Source organism: Mustela lutreola, chromosome 3 (genome assembly GCF_030435805.1).
Source record: "Mustela lutreola isolate mMusLut2 chromosome 3, mMusLut2.pri, whole genome shotgun sequence".
NCBI lineage: Eukaryota > Metazoa > Chordata > Mammalia > Carnivora > Mustelidae > Mustela > Mustela lutreola.
The window spans coordinates 185,593,305-185,612,136 of record NC_081292.1 but is presented as its reverse complement, the minus strand read 5'-3'; the positions used below and the strand labels follow the sequence as shown (position 1 = coordinate 185,612,136).

At 38.1% G+C, this 18,832-nt stretch overlaps 1 protein-coding gene across 2 annotated transcripts in view; it reads left to right on the top strand.

Moving 5' to 3' along the window:
- The window catches only part of ATIC (5-aminoimidazole-4-carboxamide ribonucleotide formyltransferase/IMP cyclohydrolase), a 29,679-nt gene that overhangs the window by 629 nt on the left and 10,218 nt on the right, over positions 1–18,832 (top strand). For both annotated transcript variants that reach the window (XM_059168126.1, XM_059168124.1), the window contains 9 exons: positions 2,617–2,693; positions 3,814–3,880; positions 7,865–7,953; positions 8,485–8,636; positions 8,966–9,122; positions 14,442–14,567; positions 15,330–15,437; positions 16,456–16,541; positions 17,730–17,819. In XM_059168126.1, the coding sequence (XP_059024109.1) occupies positions 2,617–2,693; positions 3,814–3,880; positions 7,865–7,953; positions 8,485–8,636; positions 8,966–9,122; positions 14,442–14,567; positions 15,330–15,437; positions 16,456–16,541; positions 17,730–17,819 (952 nt within the window). The remainder of the gene's footprint in view (positions 1–2,616; positions 2,694–3,813; positions 3,881–7,864; positions 7,954–8,484; positions 8,637–8,965; positions 9,123–14,441; positions 14,568–15,329; positions 15,438–16,455; positions 16,542–17,729; positions 17,820–18,832) is intronic.

The following is an 18,832-nucleotide window of genomic DNA, read 5'->3' as shown; positions in this document are numbered from 1 at the left end:
GGAACGCAGTGTGATGCAGCCCACCGGAGAGTCAGGCACCCGGGCACAGTGAGCAAGAGACGTCATTTCCCCCATCCCGCCCCGCTTCACCCCTTACAGAAGAGGCAGGTGGGGCCCAGAGAGCTGTAGTAACTTGTGCTCAAATTAACAGTTCAGTGAGGACTTCAGTTCGGGGTTGGAACCCCGGGACGCCCCATTTCAGAGCCCTCCGTCTCAGCCACTTCCTAGGGCACATTAATTGAGGAGGGCCCTTGGTGATTAAAGAAAAACTCCAGTTAAATGAGTCACATGATCACTGTGACTGGTTCTCTCGAGTGAAGCTGTTGACAGCGTTAGGATTCAAGTCTCCCTGTGTTCCCTTACTATCCCTGTAAGCTATTTGAAGGCACAAGTCTGAACCCACAAGCTGTTGGTTACCTGGGTAAGTGATGGAAAGAAGGAATGAGCAAAAGGAGTGTCAGGCTGCCATTCCTGACCTCACGGAGCTGGCATTCTGGTTGGAGAGGGAGTCACGACTGAGGGGTAGAAAATGAAAAAGGCTATAGGACAGCTCTGATGAATGGCAGTGGCACTTCAGTGGACACACCCACTCCTGAAATCTGTTTCAACAAAAAAGTGAAAGATCTGTCTGCTTTTGTTGCCAGTGAAAAATTTTGCTGCTTGCCCTCTGGGACAGATTTTTTTTAATCGTATAATTCTGCTTTCTGTGGGCAGTACACAGCTTTCCTAAATTTGACAAGTTGAAATGGCAAGAATGCCTTCCCTTACTTACTAAATAAAGGCTTTATATTTTCCAAAGTCTTCTTGCATCATCATTGTGATGTTCTCCTAAGAGCCCTGTAAGAATCATGAGAGGCAGGTCAGTCTTTTCTGAAGAGCAGCAGAGTGAGAATCCAAAATCTAGACTGGAGCACGTTGGATGCTATAGTAGTTGGATCCTTCAGTTTAAGCAAACTCCTTCTGTAGCCTGTTTTCCTCTACCAGAGTGTATTATGGAAATATTATGCGTATAATAAAACGTAAAATAATACAATGAGCCTTTCTGTTGCATATCCATTCCTCAGTTTAAAAATTTATAAACGGTTAAGTCTTGTTTGATCTGTACCTCTGCTGACTCCTTGCTTGCCAATTGTAGCTATGTATTTCTTAAAAATTAGGAATGTAAATGTATTTCTCTCCTGTTAAAGTATAAAACTGTTCACACATACACACACACATACTCACGTAATCCTTAAGACAACTTTTTGGTGTAGGTATTATTATCTCCCTTTATAAAAAAGGAAACTTGAGGCACAAAAAAGTTAGATAACTTGTCCAAGTTCATACAACTAACACAGCTAATAAAATGCAGAGCCAAGATTCTATGCTAGGAAGTTAACCTGGAGGTGTGAGGTAAACTGATGAGATTTTAGTTGGTGACTGTACAGCAGTGAGCACACAGAATTCTCTGAAGACTGCACCTGTTGCATGCAGATTCTGAAATCTAAAGATGCAGCAAGCTTTTTAATTACCCCATCTGATTTTTCATTCTAAGAGTACATCTCCCTTTGATTTAGCAATTATCTTCTTTTGGAGGAACTGGAGTTTATTTCCTGAATGCCGGGAAAGGGAATTTTGAATTGGACACCCGGCTGTCACCAGTTTTTTTGGTTTATTGGAAATATGTAGCCCTTGGTCAGATACAGTCATCTGCCAATGAGTCTTAATAGGATACTACCCAGGAAATTCTATACCCTATTGGAATTTGCTGCTTTAAAATATTTGTTGGTTTTTGGTTTTTTTTTTTTTTACTACAAAGGCCATGTATGTTGGTTGTAGAAATTGTGAAAATTGTAAAGAAGATAATAAATAGCTTAAAATTTTGTTGAATATGTTGATGTGCTTTCTTCCAATTGCTTATAAACATATATTTTTTAGCTTATAACAAGATAATTTTGCTTCTTGATTTTGTTCAATTAACATTGTTGGCATTTTTTCATGACATTAAAATTTGCTTGTAAATCACCTGGGCGCATGGGAATTCATGCCAGTGTGGTGATCTGAATTGATATTTAAGTATTGCCTTGCGTTTGACCCTTTGTCATATTTTGCAATTATTTTTTCCTGCTTAATTTTTTTTTCGGTGTAAAACTTAACATTTTACATAGACAGATCTACTAATCTTTTGTTTAATGTTTTGAGCACATTCCTCATGTATTGAATTTTGGTAGTTCTGTGATTTTTTTTTTTAAATGCTCAAACCTTTGATTCATTGGGAATTTATTTTTATATGAGCTAAACCAGTATTTTAGTACTAACACCACCTTACTAAAACACAGTCTCTTATTTCCCCATTCATTTGATTTGCAATCTTTACATTTGTTTAATCGTGAAGATAAATGCTTGTTTTTACTTTAGTCTGTTTCTGAAACAAAGATGTTTTTAGTGGTTTTTGTATATATTACTATAAATTCTCAACTGAATGTATGGCATATGATTCAGTTTCTGAACTCTGAAGATTCAGGCTCTGGAAAATTCTCCCAAATGAGGACAGTAGATGTAATAGAAAATTTGCTTTAGAATTGTGTATAATGACAGTTCAGCAGAAACAGCAATATTCTGTTCATCTATTTTCAGAGATGTCTCTGAGCTGACGGGATTTCCTGAAATGTTAGGGGGGCGTGTGAAAACCTTGCATCCTGCCGTCCATGCTGGTAAGTGTTTGGTACTTTTCAATTTCAAACAATCAGTGGTCTTCAGGAATATTTTGGTTGATCATTTTGTAGAATAAATGAGGAAAAAGGCAGGTCATAAGCTTAGAAAATTTTCTGTGAGTCTATATTGGTTTCATCACATTTGCTGCTAAAATTCATAATTCATTAGAACATGTTTAAAATCTAGTTTGCCTTATTATGCAAAGGAATCACATTGTTTTCCTCGCCTCTTTATTAGTCCTGACCTGATAACTAATTTAGAGTGATATTTTCTGCTGGAGTTAGTGAAAATATTTCAGTTGCATGTGTGAAAAGACTTTTATTATAGTGCAAACTTAGAATAAAGTATTACAGTGTAACTGACTTCTTTAAGATTTATCTGTTTTAGAGAGAGCATGCACATGTGTGCTTGTGTGGGGAGAGGGGCAGAAGGAGGGAGAGAATCCCAAGCAGACTGCCCAAGGAGCATGAGCCAAACAAGGGGCTCAGTCCCAGGGCCCTGAAATCATGACCTGAGCTGAAATCACAAGTCAGACGTTCAACCGACTGAGTTTCCCAGGTCCCCTTGTAACGGACTTTAAAGGAATTCTTTTTCATAGTGCTCATCTGAGAGAACAAATTACACATCAGCCAAAAATGGTGAGAAACAGGTATATTGCTATTTTCCAGTTAAAGTAAAATTTGGCAGAATAAAAGGCTGTTACGCTGAGGAGGATCATCAGATAAGCCATTTACTTATACTTGTGAGAATACATAGATGCATGGAACTGGTAACAGTTAAGTGAAAATTCTTTCACGTTTTGTTGCTTTAAAAAAGGTGAGTAAGGGGGAGCACCTGGCTGACTCATTGGAGTATATGGCTCTTGATCTTGAGGCTGTGAGTTCAAGCCCCACATAGGGTATAGAGATTACTTGAAAATGAAAAATCTAAAAAAAAAGAGGGGTTAATAACTGATACAAGAGCTTTTAAAACGTACTGTAAAATTTTAACTCTCTATTTTTCAGTCTTCTTGATTAGGCAGTATTGGAGGCTTTAACTTGATTGGTGGGACCGTGTTGGAAAGAAGTATCTTACTCTGATGTGTTTTTTGAATCTAATACTTTAACTTTGTTAAATTAGGAATCTTGGCTCGTAATATCCCAGAAGATAATGCTGACATGGCCAGACTTGATTTCAGTCTTATAAGGTAAAAATTGGAAGTTAAAATTTTAATACGTTAAGGATCAGACAATAAGTATGCTAGACCTGGTGCCCTCCCTTTTAAGACCAAGATTAACATTAGTTTTAGTTTCCTATTCACTCACTATAAACATTTATTGAATACTCTCTGTATGACATTGTACATATATAAGCATTTTTTTTTTTAAGATTTTATTTGTTTATTTGACAGAGGGTGAGAGATCACAAGTAGGCAGAGCAGCAGGCAGAGAAGGAGGGGGAAGCAGGATCCCCACTGAGCAGGGAGCCTGATGTGGGGCTTGTCCCAGGACCCTGAGATCATGACCTGGGCCGAAGGCAGAGGCTTAACCCACTGAGCCACCCAGGTGTCTCGTACATGCTTAAGCATTTTTAATTTTGCCAATTATATATTAGTATAATTCATAATTAAACTAAAAAAAAAAAAAGAATTATTTTTCAAAGATTTTATTTATTTGGCAGAGACCACATAGAGAGGCAGGCAGAGAGAGAGAAGGCAGCAGGTTACCTGCTGAACAGACAGCCCAATGAGGGGCTCAATCCCAGGACCCTGAGATCATGACCTGAGCCAAGGGCACATGCTTAACCCACTGAGCCACCCAGGTGCCCCAGAAAAGAACCTTTTTTTAAGGAAGCTATGACATAAATGTTGGTACATATTAACAACGTAGTTATTTGCATAAAAATACAGTTTCTTTTTAGTGTATATAACTTCATTGATATAACACACATATAATTTCCCAAATTAAAATCTATAATTCAGTAGTATTAGTATATTTAGAATTGTGCAGCCATCACCACAGTTAATATTAGAACATATTCATCACCCCCCTCCCCAAAAAATCCCCATACCCATTAGCGTTCATTCTTCATTTCCCCTAAAACCTCCAACCCTATGCAATCATAGTCTTTTCTGTCTCTCTGGATTATCTATACACAGCATTTCATACCAGTGGAATCATATAATGTGTGGTCCTTTGTGACTGACTCCTTTACTTGTTTCAAGATTCATCCATGTTCTAATGTTTCAGCACTTTTTTATTATTATTATTACTGAAAACCCATTGTATGGATGTACCCCATTTTATTAGTTCATCAGCTGATGGGCATTTGCATTGTTTCCACATTTTGGATATTAGAAACAATGCAACCATGATCATTCATGTAACAAGCTTTTGTGCAGACAATATATTTTCATTCTTCTTGGTTATATACCTAGGAGTGGAATTCCCTGGTCATCTGATAAGTATGTTTAACCTTTCCAGCAGCTGCCAGATTATTTTCCAGTGTGCTGCATCATTTTACATTGCCTACAGTCGTATAGGAAGTTTTTCCACATCCCCACCAACATCTTTTGCCCATGATGGCTGGCATGTCGTTGTGATTATTACTGGCTTTCCTAGTGACTGAGCATCTTGTCATATGTTCATTGGCCATTTTTATACCTGTTGAGAAATGTGCATTTTAATCCTTTGCCCATTTTTTTTTATTTTTTCTCATTTTATTATTGAATTCTAAGGGTTCATTTTTTCCCATTCTATGGGTTATCTTTTGTTTATGGTGCTCTTTGACCATCATAAAACCTTTAAATTTTGACAATGTCCATTTTATCTATTTTTCTTTTGTTGCTTATGTTTTTGTTGTATCTAAGAAGCAATGGCATAATCCAGGATAGTGAAGTTGTAAGAGTTTTTTAGTTGTAGTTTTTATGTTTAGGTCTTTGATTTTTTTCTTTATTTTTGTTATTTTCTTACTTTTTTTTTTAAGATTTTATTTTTATTTATTTGGCAGAGAAATCACAAGTAGGCAGAGAGCCGGGGGTAGAGGAGGCTCCCCACTGAACAGAGAATCAGATGCGGGGCTCGATCCCAGGACCCCGAGATCATGACCTGAGCTGAAGGCAGAGGCTTAACCCTCTGAGCCACCCAGGCACCCCTGATTTTTTTTTTTAAGTTACTTTTTATATATGAGTTGGGGTCCAGCTTCATTCTTCTGAATGTGACTGTCCATTTGCCCCAGCATCATTTGTTGAAAAACTTCTTTCCCCCATTGAATGGTCTTGGCACAATTGAACTGTATCTGTCATGCTGGCACCATATCATTGTATCTTTGTGGCAGATACTGAAACTGAGAAGTGTGAGTCCTCTTAACTTCTTTTTTGAGATTGTTTTGGGTATTGAGGGTCCTTTGCATTTCAGTGTGAATTTTAGGATCAGGTTGCCCATTTCTGCAAAAAAACAGAGCCTTTGGCTCAGGTCATGATCTCAGGGTCCTGGGATCAAGCCCCACATTGGGCCTTCTGTTCAGCAGCTTGCCTGCTTCCCCTTTTCCCTCTTCCTGCCTCTCTACCTACTTATGATCTCTGTCAAATAAGAGTTTCCTAGAGATTGTGTTCAGTCTGTGTATCAATTTCAGAGGAGGTTGCTGTCCTAATATTACGTGTTGTGGTCGTAAACAAGGATGCCTTTCTATCTGCTTAGATTTCTTTAATTTCTTTCAACAACGTTTTCTACTTTTTAGCATACAAGTCATATGCTTTTGTTAAATTCTTTAACTTTTTTTTGTGGTTTTTGATGCTACTCTTAGTAAAATTGTTTTCTTAATTTCTCTTTGGGTTATTCATTGCTAATGTACATAAATTCACTTAATCATATGTTCTGTAACCTTGGCTGAACTCAGTACTAATTGTTTTTTTTTGTTAAATCCCTTAGGATTTTCTATATACAAGATCATGCCACAGGCTAATAGAGATAGCTTTACTTTTTCTTTTCCAATCTTGATGCCTTTTTTTAAATTTGCTTTGTTAATTGACCTGCTAGAACCTCTAGTACAGTGGTAAGGGTAGACATCCTTGTCTTGCTCCTGAGCTTAGGGGAAAGCATTCAGTCTTTCACCTTTAAATAGAATGTTAGCTGTAAGTTTGGGGATTTTTCTTAAATACTTTTTATTATGTTGAGCAAGTTCTCTTCTATTAATTTTTTGAGTGGGTGTTCAGTTTTGTCAGATGCTTTTTATGTATCTGTTGAGGTGCTCAGGTGGTTTTTGTCCTTTGTTTTATTGAAATGGCCTCTTAAAATTAATTGGGTTTTAGATGCTAAGCTAAGCCTCCATTCCTCGGGTAAGCCATATTTGGCTGTAGTATATGTGCCTTTTTATATTTTGTTGGTTTCAGTTTGCTATTATTTCGTTGAGGATTTTTGTGTCAGTATTCATAAGATACTGGTTTATATTTTTATTGCGACATTTTGTCTGGTTTTGATACCAGGATTGTAGACATTGCAAGTGTTCCTCTTCTGTTGTTTTGTTTTAATTAGTTTTTACTAGTTGTGCTTATTTCCCTGGGAGTGAACTTGCCCACAGAGCTCCTCACATTGCAGGCCTAAGCATGGAACTCTCCTAGTTGTTAATTTTATATTAGTTCTGTATTTTACAAATTACTCTTTTGGACGTCCTGTTAACATCATTGTGTATGATCTCTCTGAAGACAAAACAAGCAAAGAAACAAATATTTCACCCTTAGAATGGTCTGTCATTTTTCATCATTGTACATGACCCATCAGAAATAGAATCTAAAATTGAATGTTGTAGATAAAAGTGATTATATTCTAAAATGAGGATGTTATCTGTAGTCTTATATTTTGTACTTCTTTTAAAATTGTTAAATATGTTTTTTTGATGGCTGAATTATATAATGGGTAGCTAAGTTTACCCAGGCAGTAATGTTGCAGTATGTTTTGAAGGAAGTAATGTTTCGAGAGCTCTTGTTGACCAAAGCCACTTTTATTGACTATGTTATGCAACAGTGGGAGTTCCTGACATTTCAGTATATTTTTTAGAATTCTAAAATGCTAGGATTATAGTTTATGTTTTAGGTTTTTAGACTCTTCGATCACATTAAAGCTAGTGACTAACTTACATGTAAACCCCATTAAATTTGCATTTCTAACAACAGCTGAATTCCTTTTTGGTTTAGAGTTGTCGTCTGCAATCTGTATCCCTTTGTGAAGACAGTGGCTTCTCCAGATGTAACTGTTGAACAGGCTGTTGAGCAGATTGATATTGGTAAGTCAGCAAAACCATATTTGAAGACTGATACGGGAGGATTACTTACATTTTATTTATTTATTTTTTGAATATTTAAATTTTTTATTAAAGATTTTATGTGTTTGAGAGACAGAGAGAGCGTGCGTGCGCATGCAAGTGCAAGCAGCAGGGGGGAGCAGGGGGAGAGGGACAAGCAGATCCCACCCCGAGCCTAGAGCCTGATATGGGGCTTGATCTCACAGCCCTGAGATTCACGAACTGAGCCACCCACACACCCCAAACACTCTTTATATTTTAAAATAGATTTTGTTTTGATGTTCGCCAAGAATCAGAACATTGAGGGAGCAGGAAATCATTACTGCTCCCAGATTGTGTTCTGGGGTAATTGTAATTCGTCTATATTTTCTAAGCTATTTCTTTGTGTAGAGATTCATCTGGGGTATGTTCTCTACATTTTTTGAGTCAAAAATTAGAACTATGTTTACATTGACTTTATTTGAAGGAGGTTAAGCTCATATGGAAATACAAATTGTCTTTTGTTCTCACAAGGCGGAGTAACCCTACTGAGAGCAGCAGCCAAAAACCATGCTCGGGTGACAGTAGTATGTGAACCCGAGGACTATGCAGCTGTGTCCACAGAGATGCAGAGCTCCGACAGCAAAGACACCTCCTTGGAGACCAGACGTCAGTTAGCCTTGAAGGTAGGGATGCACTTTTATCCAGTGCTGTGTGTGTCAAACCAAATGGTATTCAGTTTTCAGTAGATCTCCTTGGAGCTGTTACCCTTTTTCTATAAATGAAGAGACCCAGATATTACAGAGGTAACGTCAAAAAGATTGGAAGAGCCTTGGAGAAAAAGATTGGAAGAGCCTCAGAGAGAATGATTCATTGTTTTTAGTGTTATTGAGTGTCTTTTTCTGCACAGTCATGTGTGGGCAAGGAGTGTAGTTTGTTGTGTGCTACCTAAAACCCTCTTGTCCCCACTTTGGTAAGTGCTGCTGGTGTTCCACAAAACTTACACTTTTTGTAGGCCTTCACTCATACGGCACAATATGATGAAGCAATTTCAGATTACTTCAGGAGACAGTATAGTAAAGGAATATCTCAGATGCCTTTGAGGTATGGAATGAACCCTCATCAGACTCCTGCCCAGTTATACACGCTGAAGCCCAAGCTTCCCATCACAGGTAAAGGCTGTGTGTTACGTGGCATAGTTTGCTATGTCGGGGTCGGGGGGGGGGCTGCTATGCGTTTCTTTCTCTTTATTGTATCTGATGTGTTTCACGTTGAGAAGATAAATTACATAATGAAGATAAAATACATAATGCCTTTTATAGCCATCTGCAGTATGAGGTGCCAGGTAGACTTGTGAATGAAAACTGTTGAGATAATTAGGGGTTCTGGAGAGAGGTCAGGGTGGAGATAGAGTTTGGAATGTCTTTGGCATGTGAATGATTTTAGAGATGTGGAACAGGAAGGATAGATTTCATAGACTGAGGTTAAGCAGTGGAGGAACCAGCAGAGGAAAACAAGGCCGGAAAACCTACAGCGTTGCAACTGGTTTGGAATGCTACTGAGAACAGAAAAGGGACTGTTTAATCTGGGAAAAATTGCAAGAACAGTTACCTTGGAATGGTGGACCTGGAAGTCCCACTGAAGTGGGCCAAATTAGGAATGTGAGGTTAGGAAATAACAATAATAAAGGTAATTCTTTGGACAGAAAAGTTAATTAGGACTTCCAAGGGTCTATAGAATTAAGAGACTTTTCACTCTTTTGTTCTCTTTTACTCTTGGTGGGGGGGCGTGTAATGGGTGCACAGGGCAGGGAGAGGGTTTTGGGTACGAAGGTTTTGAAGGCCCAAGCATTGGTAGGAGGGCTGGCCTTGGGTGACAGCAGGGACAGCTTTCTTCATGTATTGTGAAGGCAAAAACAGAGCGCACTGGTCGGTACATTTGGTGGTGGGAAGATGTAGGTACTCGGGTCTCTTCTTGTTAGCAACTGAGGGAGAGGAGGAGCAGGGAGCAATGTCAGATTTTAGGAGAATCTGAAATACTCCTTCCCCTTCTCATTTGCTGGATCAAGTTCTATTTTTTCTCTATTTCAGATACATTTTGAATCTTTTCTAACACCATGGAAGTCTGCACAGTGACCCCCACCGTCTCCCAGACTGCAGTAGTCTAACTGCTCTCTGCTTTACTGTCTTTTCTATTCACAGCCGAGGAATCATAAACATGTAAATGAAATGATGGTAGCCCTGAGACCATCCTTTGGCTTTCCCTCCCACTTAAATGCCTCTGCATGCCCTGCAGACACTGTTATCTGACTGTTCTTCCTTGGTAACCCTCCCCTCTCCACTGCACCCCCGGGGCCTGTTTTCCTTTTGGTCAGCAGGCCCAGTGTCTGTGGCCTTTCCTGTGGTCTTCAAGGTCTCACTCCCTTGTCATTCAGATCTCAGCTTTAAGTCCCATCCCCCGGAGAAGCTTTCGGTGATCACCTAGACTGAAGTAGCTGCCCATCACACTTTTATCACAACACTACTTTGCTGCATTTATGTCTTAGTCCTCTCCCATTTGATTATCTTTCCCTGAGAGCAGAAGCCTTGTCAGTCTTTGTTCATTGCTTCTTGTTTGTTCATTGCTGCATTCTCAGTACTTAGAATATTGCTTGGCGTGTTCCCTAAGTATTTATTGAAGGAGTAGTCAGACGTTTTGCATGAATTTTTACTTTTAGAATTTATTAAAACAGGAAATTCTGCTATTTTATCTGCTGTTATTTCCTGCTTATACTATTTCTCATTTAGATTCTGAGGAAAGAAATACTTCCATGTACTTTCATTTCCCTTGTTTTTCATTTTCAAAGCTCTTTCATTGGTGTTAGTCAAAGGAACTGTTTTTTTAGGTACTTTTATTTTTTTTAAGATTGACTTAAAAGTCTTTTTTTTTTTTTCTTTTCAGCATAACAGTATTCATTATTTATGCACCACACCCAGTGCTCCATGCAATCCGTGCCCTCCCTAATACCCACCACCTGGTTCCCCCATCCTCCCACCCCCCACCCCTTCAGGACCCTCAGATTGTTTTTCAGAGTCCATAGTCTCTCGTGGTTCATGTCCCCTTCCAATTTCCCTCAATTCCCTTCTCTCAATCTCCCCATGTCCTCCATGTTATTTGTTATGCTTCACAAATGAGTGAAACCATATGATAATTGACTCTCTCTGCTTGACTTATTTCACTCAGCATCATCTCCTTCAGTCCCGTCCATGTTGCTACAAAAGTTGGGTATTCCTCCTTTCTGATGGAGGCATAATACTCCATAGTGTATATGGACCACATCTTCCTTATCCATTCGTCCTTTGAAGGGCATCTTGGTTCTTTCCACAGTTTGGCGACCGTGGCCATTGCTCCTATAAACATTGGGTTACAGATGGCCCTTCTTTTCACTACATCTGTATCTTTGGGGTAAATACCCAGTAGTGCAATGGCAGGGTCATAGGGAAGCTCTGTCTTTAATTTCTTGAGGAATCTCCACACTGTTCTCCAAAGTGGCTGCACCAACTTGCATTCCCATCAACAGTGGACTTACAAGGCTTTTTTAAAGACTTAATTACAAAGACTCCCCGCACGAGCTGGGGAGAGGGGCAGAGAGAGAGAGAGAGAAAGAAGCAGACTCCCCACTGAATGCAGAGCCCGATGCAGGGCTCAATCCCATGACCCTGAGATCATGACCTGAGCTGAAATCACGAGTTAGGCATATACACATCCAATGCAATATTACTCAGTCATAAAAAGAACAAAATCTTGGCCATTTACAATGACATGGTTAGAACTAGAGGGTATTATGCTAAATGAAATAAGTCCAAGAAAGACAAATATCATGATTTTACTCATGGAATTTAAGAAACAAAACATGAACATAAGGAAAGGGAAGGAAAAATAAGACAAAAACAGAGAGGCAAACCATGAACGACACTTAACTGTAGGAAACTGAGGATTGCTGGAAGGGAGGTGGGTAGGGGGCTGGGGTAACTGGGTGATGAACATTAAGGGGGGCACTTGAAGTAATGAGTACTGAGTATTCTGTGTGGTTAGTGAATCACTAAATTCTGTCTCTGAAACTAATATAATACAGTACATGATAATGTACTATATGTATATAAAATAATATAGTATATGTTAATTAAATTGAATATAAGTAAAAATTTTTAAAAAGAGTTGATGCTTAACCATCAGGCATCCCCTTGTTTTTGTTTTGTTTTTTTAATATTTTATTTATTTATTTGACAGACGGAGATCACAAGTAGGCAGAGAAGCAGGCAGAGAGAGAGGAGGTAGCAGGCTCCCTGCTGAGCAGAGAGCCCGATGTGGAGCTCCATCCCAGGACCCTGGGACCATGACCTGAGCTGAAGGCAGAGGCTTAACCCACTGAGCCACCCAGGCGCCCCTCCCCTTGTTTTTTATAATAGACTTTATAAAGTAGTTTTAGATTTACAGAAAAATATCTCAAAGTACAGAGTTCCCAGACATTCCCTCCCTCTGGATCTCCTCTCCCCAGTCCCCCCCGCCTTTTTTTTTTTTTTTTAAGATTTTATTGGACAGAGATCAAAAGTAGGCAGAGAGGGGGAGGGGAGAAGCAGGCTCCCTGCTGAGCACAGAGCCAGATGTGAGACTCAATCCCTGGGCCCGGAGACCATGAGCCGAGCCAACGGCAGAGGCTTTAACCCACTGAGCCACCCAGGTGCCCCCCAGTTTCCCCTTTTAATATCTTGCATTAATATGGTACATTTATTAAAATTGATGAACCAGTAGTGATTCATTATTAACTAAAGTCCGTTGTTTACATTAAGACTCACTCTTTGTGTTGTATATTCTTTGAGGTTTGACATATGTAATGTCTTCTATCTACCTTGATGGTATCGTGCAGAATAGCCTCACTCCCTAAAAATTCGCTGTATTCTGTCTCCTTGACAACTGCAGCAACTTATATTTTTACTGTTTTCATAGTGTCATAATGTTGGAATCATATAGTATATAGCATTTTCACACTGGCTTGTTTCATTTAGCAATATGCATTTAAGGTTCCTCCATGGTTTTCGTGGCTTGAAAGCTCTTTTCTTTTTCCTGTTTAATAATATTCCGTTATACATGGATATACCCTAGTTGATCCATTCACTTCTTTCATTCTTTCTTTCTTTCTTTGACAGAGATCACAAGTAGCAGAGAGGGAGGCAGGGGGTGGTGGGAGCAGGCTCCCTGCTGAGCACAGAGCCCAGTGGCGGGGCTCAGTCCCAGGACCCTGAGATCATGACCTGAGCCGGAAGCAGAAGCTTTAACCCACTGAGCCACCCAGGCGCCCCTATCCATTCATTTCTTGAAAGACATCAGAAATAGAAATACAGTTTTTGACAATTATGAATAAAGCTGCTAAAAACATTCAATAGTTTATTTGTTGGTAGTGGGAGGGGCTAGTTTATTTGTTGGTAATACCTCCAGTACCTAAAACAGTGCCCAACTTTGTGGTAGGCACTCAGTAGGTATTTGGCAAAGTTTATTTTTAAAAGTATGCACTATCCAAGATAACACAAAGGAAATGCAGTTACAAATTTTTTGTATGTGCAGAGTTTATAATTTATTCACAAGAGATAATAGCTCCTAAAAAATCCTGCCATTGTTAAGAAAATAGGCAATGAGAAATTTGGAGGTTGTAATCTTTTTAAGTGCGTTTCGACTGTAGGCAGAGCCTACTGAGTCTGGTATAAAGGAGGAAAAATCCAACTCATTTCTTCCCCTTATTTTCTTCCACCCACAGTTCTTTTTTTTTTTTTTTTTTTTTTAAAGATTTTATTTATTTATTTGATAGGCAGAGATCACAAGTAGGCTGAAAGGCAGGCAGAGAGAGAGGAGGAAGCAGGCTCCCTGCCGAGCAGAGAGCCCGATGCGGGGCTTGATCCCAGAATCCTGGTATCATGACCTGAGCCGAAGACAGAGGCTTTGACCCACCGAGCCACCCAGGCGCCCCCCCCACCCACAGTTCTTGCATTAATTTGTAATAATATCCTTCTATTGACAAGTTTTATAACTTAGATTTTATATTGTCTATAATTGCCACGATTGTGTTCTTAGTTCTGTAGTGAAGTGGATCCCTGATGATCACTGGTCTTGTCATTCTTGTCATTCTTTCTCCCGTTCCTGAGTTATCTATTGGTTTATTTCTAGATTGGCTGGAGTTGGTTTCTCCAGTAGCATATATGTATGTGTATGTGTGTGTGTGAGAGAGGGGGTGTGTGTATTTTTTTTTCTTTTCTTTTTTGGTGAGGCCGGGCTTAGGCTCTGGTGTTTTATTCTTTTTTCATCAAGTTATTTGTGTTTGTGTACATGTATTTATCTCTTAATTACACTTTTCTGAAAACATACTTGTGCAATCTTGGCATGTTTTTTTAAAAAATGTACATATATTTGATTTTATTGATCCTTCTTGATGATGTGTTATATAATGTTTCTATATGTAGTTCTAAATGGAGCCCCTGGATTTATAAACTTGTGTGATGCTTTGAATGCCTGGCAGCTGGTGAAGGAACTCAAAGAAGCTTTAGGCATTCCAGCTGCTGCCTCTTTCAAACATGTCAGCCCAGCAGGTAAAGCACTACTCTCTGGAATGCTCTGGATCTGTTCAAAATGCCTTCTTAGAAAGAATTGACATGTTCTACTGTGAATATAGACATTCTCTAAAGTCTCAAATCATTTTTGTGGACAGTTTTAATGTAGTAATATGATAAAATCTGATAGTAATGTGTTATTTACATATATGTAACTGTATAATATTACTGTGAGATAGGATCAGGAAATCACTTTTTTGCAGTGGAAAGGTATAAAAAATAAAGTAAAATGGCTTAATTCAGTATGACTAAATATTTTTCCACATGGTTGAAAATGAAACTGAGTAGACCTAAGGATGTTGTTGTGACACCTTATCTGTAACTTCTTATAGCCATTGTATGAGATATGTTTTGCTTCTATGTCTAAGTCAACTCTGTTACATAGTTCTTTGATGTTTATTTGATATTGAATTGATGTAAACAGGGAAGAAATAAATGGTATGTGATATCAAGCAGGGTAGAGAGAGAGTCCTTAGTGAAGTAAACTAGCTTTGTATACATGCATGGTTCTGGTGGACTCAGACAGTAGTTGTTTCTGGAAGCCAGAGAGAAAACATTCTCCCCTCCCCTGAAACTGTTATTTTTGATGTTTAATTATCTGGCCAGATGTTTGTTTAATTTGGCACAGGCACAAGAAATTATGCTGCATAGACTAGATGTTAAGAAAAGTGTTGTCTTGATTTAGGAGAGGATAAGTAGTAACTTGAGACTTGGAGGTTTATTTATGGTTTTCTGTACCAGGTGCTGCTGTTGGAATTCCACTCAGTGAAGACGAGGCCAAAGTCTGCATGGTCTATGATCTGTATAAAACGCTTACACCCATATCAACTGCATATGCAAGAGCAAGAGGTCAGAAGAGTAATAGGGTTCTTGTTTGTTCTTAAAAGAGAGAAAAGAATATTTTATCCTAAGTAGAATAAAGTGGTATATCCTTTGTTTCAGATTTCACATTATTTTTAATTTTTTTTTGGTAATACTTAGGAAATGACTATATGAGTGCCTTGGAATAAATTTGTTTAGAAATTTTTATTTTCATGTAATAAATGGAAATACAATTAGAATTTGGTTCATTTGATTTCACATTGGATTATTAAAAGCATTTGTATTGTTTAGTATATGACTAAAATTATGTGTTTGGGATTTTTTTAAGATTTTATTTATTAGATTACAAGTAGGCGGAGAGGCAGGTGGGTGGGGGAAGCAGGCTCCCCGCTGAGCAGAGAGCCCAATGCAGGGCTTGATACCAGGACCCTGAGACTATGACCTGAGCCAAAGGCAGAGGCTTAACCCTCTGAGCCACCTAAGTGCCCCTATGAGGTTATTTTTAACTGTAGTGAATATGGTTAGAGTTGTATTTTATATATGTCAGGAATATCTAATTCATGAGGTTAATAACCTGTGAATATTATTGTAACATTTTCAGAAGATCATCAAGAAACTTGATAGCACCCCTGACCTTCCACAGTAGGGGTTAGCATACTGTGGCACATGTGCTAAATAAATCCAACCTGCCACCTGTTTTTGTAAATACAGTTTGATTGGAATAGAGCCATGTCCCTTTGTTGATATGGCCAATTTCTACAACTGCAGAGCTGAGTAGGTGTAACAGACCAGGTGCCTGCAAAACTTAAAATATAGTTGTTATCATGCTCTTCCAGAAGTTTGCCTAGAGGTTAAAATTAAAGAATACTTTGTTGTGATTATTTCAGTTAAATGACTTACTAATCTGTTATTTAGATCTTACATAGTACAGTAAAGTTCTGTTTAGAGAAATGGATTTTATATGATCACATTGGGGTTTGTTTAAACATCTTTTGCTTTGCAGAGCTATTTGTAACGTATATCTCATTTTGATTTTTATTTATAGGGGCTGATAGGATGTCTTCATTTGGTGACTTTGTTGCATTATCTGATGTTTGTGATGTTCCTACTGCCAAAATTATCTCCAGAGAGGTTAGTGAACATTCTTGAGTATTGATCCATCCATAACTGAGTAAAGCTCTATTTATTCCTAGTATTGATTCATTGAAAGCATAACTTACAATATTTATTTATACCATTTATAAATTAAATTTATTGTTTAACATGTTTATAATTTATGTAGAACATGAATCCTTGACTGAATTGTAATTCTGAGGTTTAGTGAATGTTTCAAATGGATATTTTGCGATTATGTTTTAATTAAAATAGGGTTTTTTAAATTTTCTAGTAGTCATTATCTTAATGCCAAAATTATTATTTCTAAATTATTTATTTCTTAATAATTCCAAAATTATTATTCTGAGATGCTATCTTAGATATGTAATAATCTTAACCGTAAACCTTTGTAGGTTTGTTATAGAAGAGTTGTGTAGGTGAAGATAATAAACTACTCTGAAAAACTAACCCCATCAGTTGAGTACCAAACAAGCATTCCAGAAGGGTGGGATTTTGGGGCGAGGAGGCAGAAAGCCAAAAGAAGGTAGCTTAGATTAGCTTGGAGGGAAAACAAATAGGTAAAACTGAAGGCTACAAGGCCTTGATAATTAAGTTGCTTTAGAGATTCTTCCCATGACCTCTACCATCTCCACCCACAGTGAAGCTGACCTGCTTTCTTTTATGATGTAGCACAAGGCTCTGTAGTAGGATCTTTGACTTGTCTGTCTTTCAGAGATGTTAAATCTGATCCCTTTGACTTGCTGCCAAGGTACTTGCCTTGCCTAAGGTTATTAGTGGAGATGTAATCTGATCCCCATGTCTTGCTCTTGTGGATTTAGCTTTGCCTAAGTTAATTTTGCCTGGTACTGGCAGAGTGGGGACGACTAGAACATGCTTGTTCTGGTGCAAAACACCACTCCATGAGCAGAATAGTGAGAAATCATTTTTCTTCCTAAGGTACATGTATTAGAGTGAATTGTTTATATATTCTTAGTTAAAACTGAAACAGCCAGAAACCGTGAAAGGATAGCAAATGAGATAAGGTGAACTGTACAAAGCTGTATTCTAACATAGGCTTATCTTTTCCGAGTGTAGTTTTTAATATATCTGTTGGAGGCAGAAACAGGAAAATACTGCTGCATTAAGACAGACAATTGTGCTTAGATTGGTTAAGAAGTGTTCCCTAATTTTTGAAAGTAGAAATTAATGTTGAATATATTATAGGTATCTGATGGTATTGTTGCCCCAGGATATGAAGATGAAGCTTTGAAAATACTTTCTAAAAAAAAAAATGGAAACTACTGTGTTCTTCAGGTTAGTTTAATTCATGTTTAAAACAGTAATTTGCTCGGGCACCTGGGTGGCTCAGTGGGTTAAGCCGCTGCCTTCGGCTCAGGTCATGATCTCCACGTCCTGGGATCGAGTCCCACATCAGGCACTCTGCTCAGCAGGGAGCCTGCTTCCTCCTCTCTGCCTACTTGTGATCTCTCTCTGTCAAATAAATAAATAAATTAAAATCTTTAAAAAAAAAAAAACAATAATTTGCTCTTCTGTTTTGTGTTGCTTTTTCCCCGTTTTTAACCTTTCTTTTATGATGACAACCTTTTAATTTATCCTTTTTTACTGTGGTTTCTTTAATTCTGAATCCTACAGTTTTCTTTTTCCTTACTGTTAATTTTTAGGTTGTAGGTGAGGAGAGCTTCCTTACTTTTGGTTTCAAATTTTAAATTTTTAAGAAAATAGTTAATACCTATACATGGTTTCCTGTTCAAAAGGTATTAATGTTATTTGATGAAAAGTTTCCCCATCCTTCCCTTCTGCTACCGTTAATGTCTTTAAAAGTAATATTTTTAATTTCTTGCTCCTCCTTCCTGAAATATTTGATACTTTACAGCAAGTATTTGTATTTCTTTTTCCTTTTATGTTGTTTTTTTCCCACTAATACAAATGCATATAGTTTCACCGTCTTGGAAGTTTGCCCCATGTTTGTGTAGCTTGTGTAGGCAGTCACCAGTCTTTAGCTACTGCACACACCCTGCAGTGAATTAGAACCAGGTGGCAATCAGTGGGTATTGGTAGTTTTGATAGGTCCTATTCCTCTTTGAGGGTGTTGCAACAAATTTTATGTCTTAATGGGAATGTTAAGGATGCTGATTTCCTAATAACTTTACCATCATCGTGTCCTTTAACTTTCTCATCTTCATATGATAGATAAAATGACATCTTATTGCAGCTTAATTTCCCATTATGTGTGCAGTGAACATCTTTTCATATTTAGGAGTATTTTTAATTCCTTTTTATGAAGTATCTGACCATATTCTTTGCCT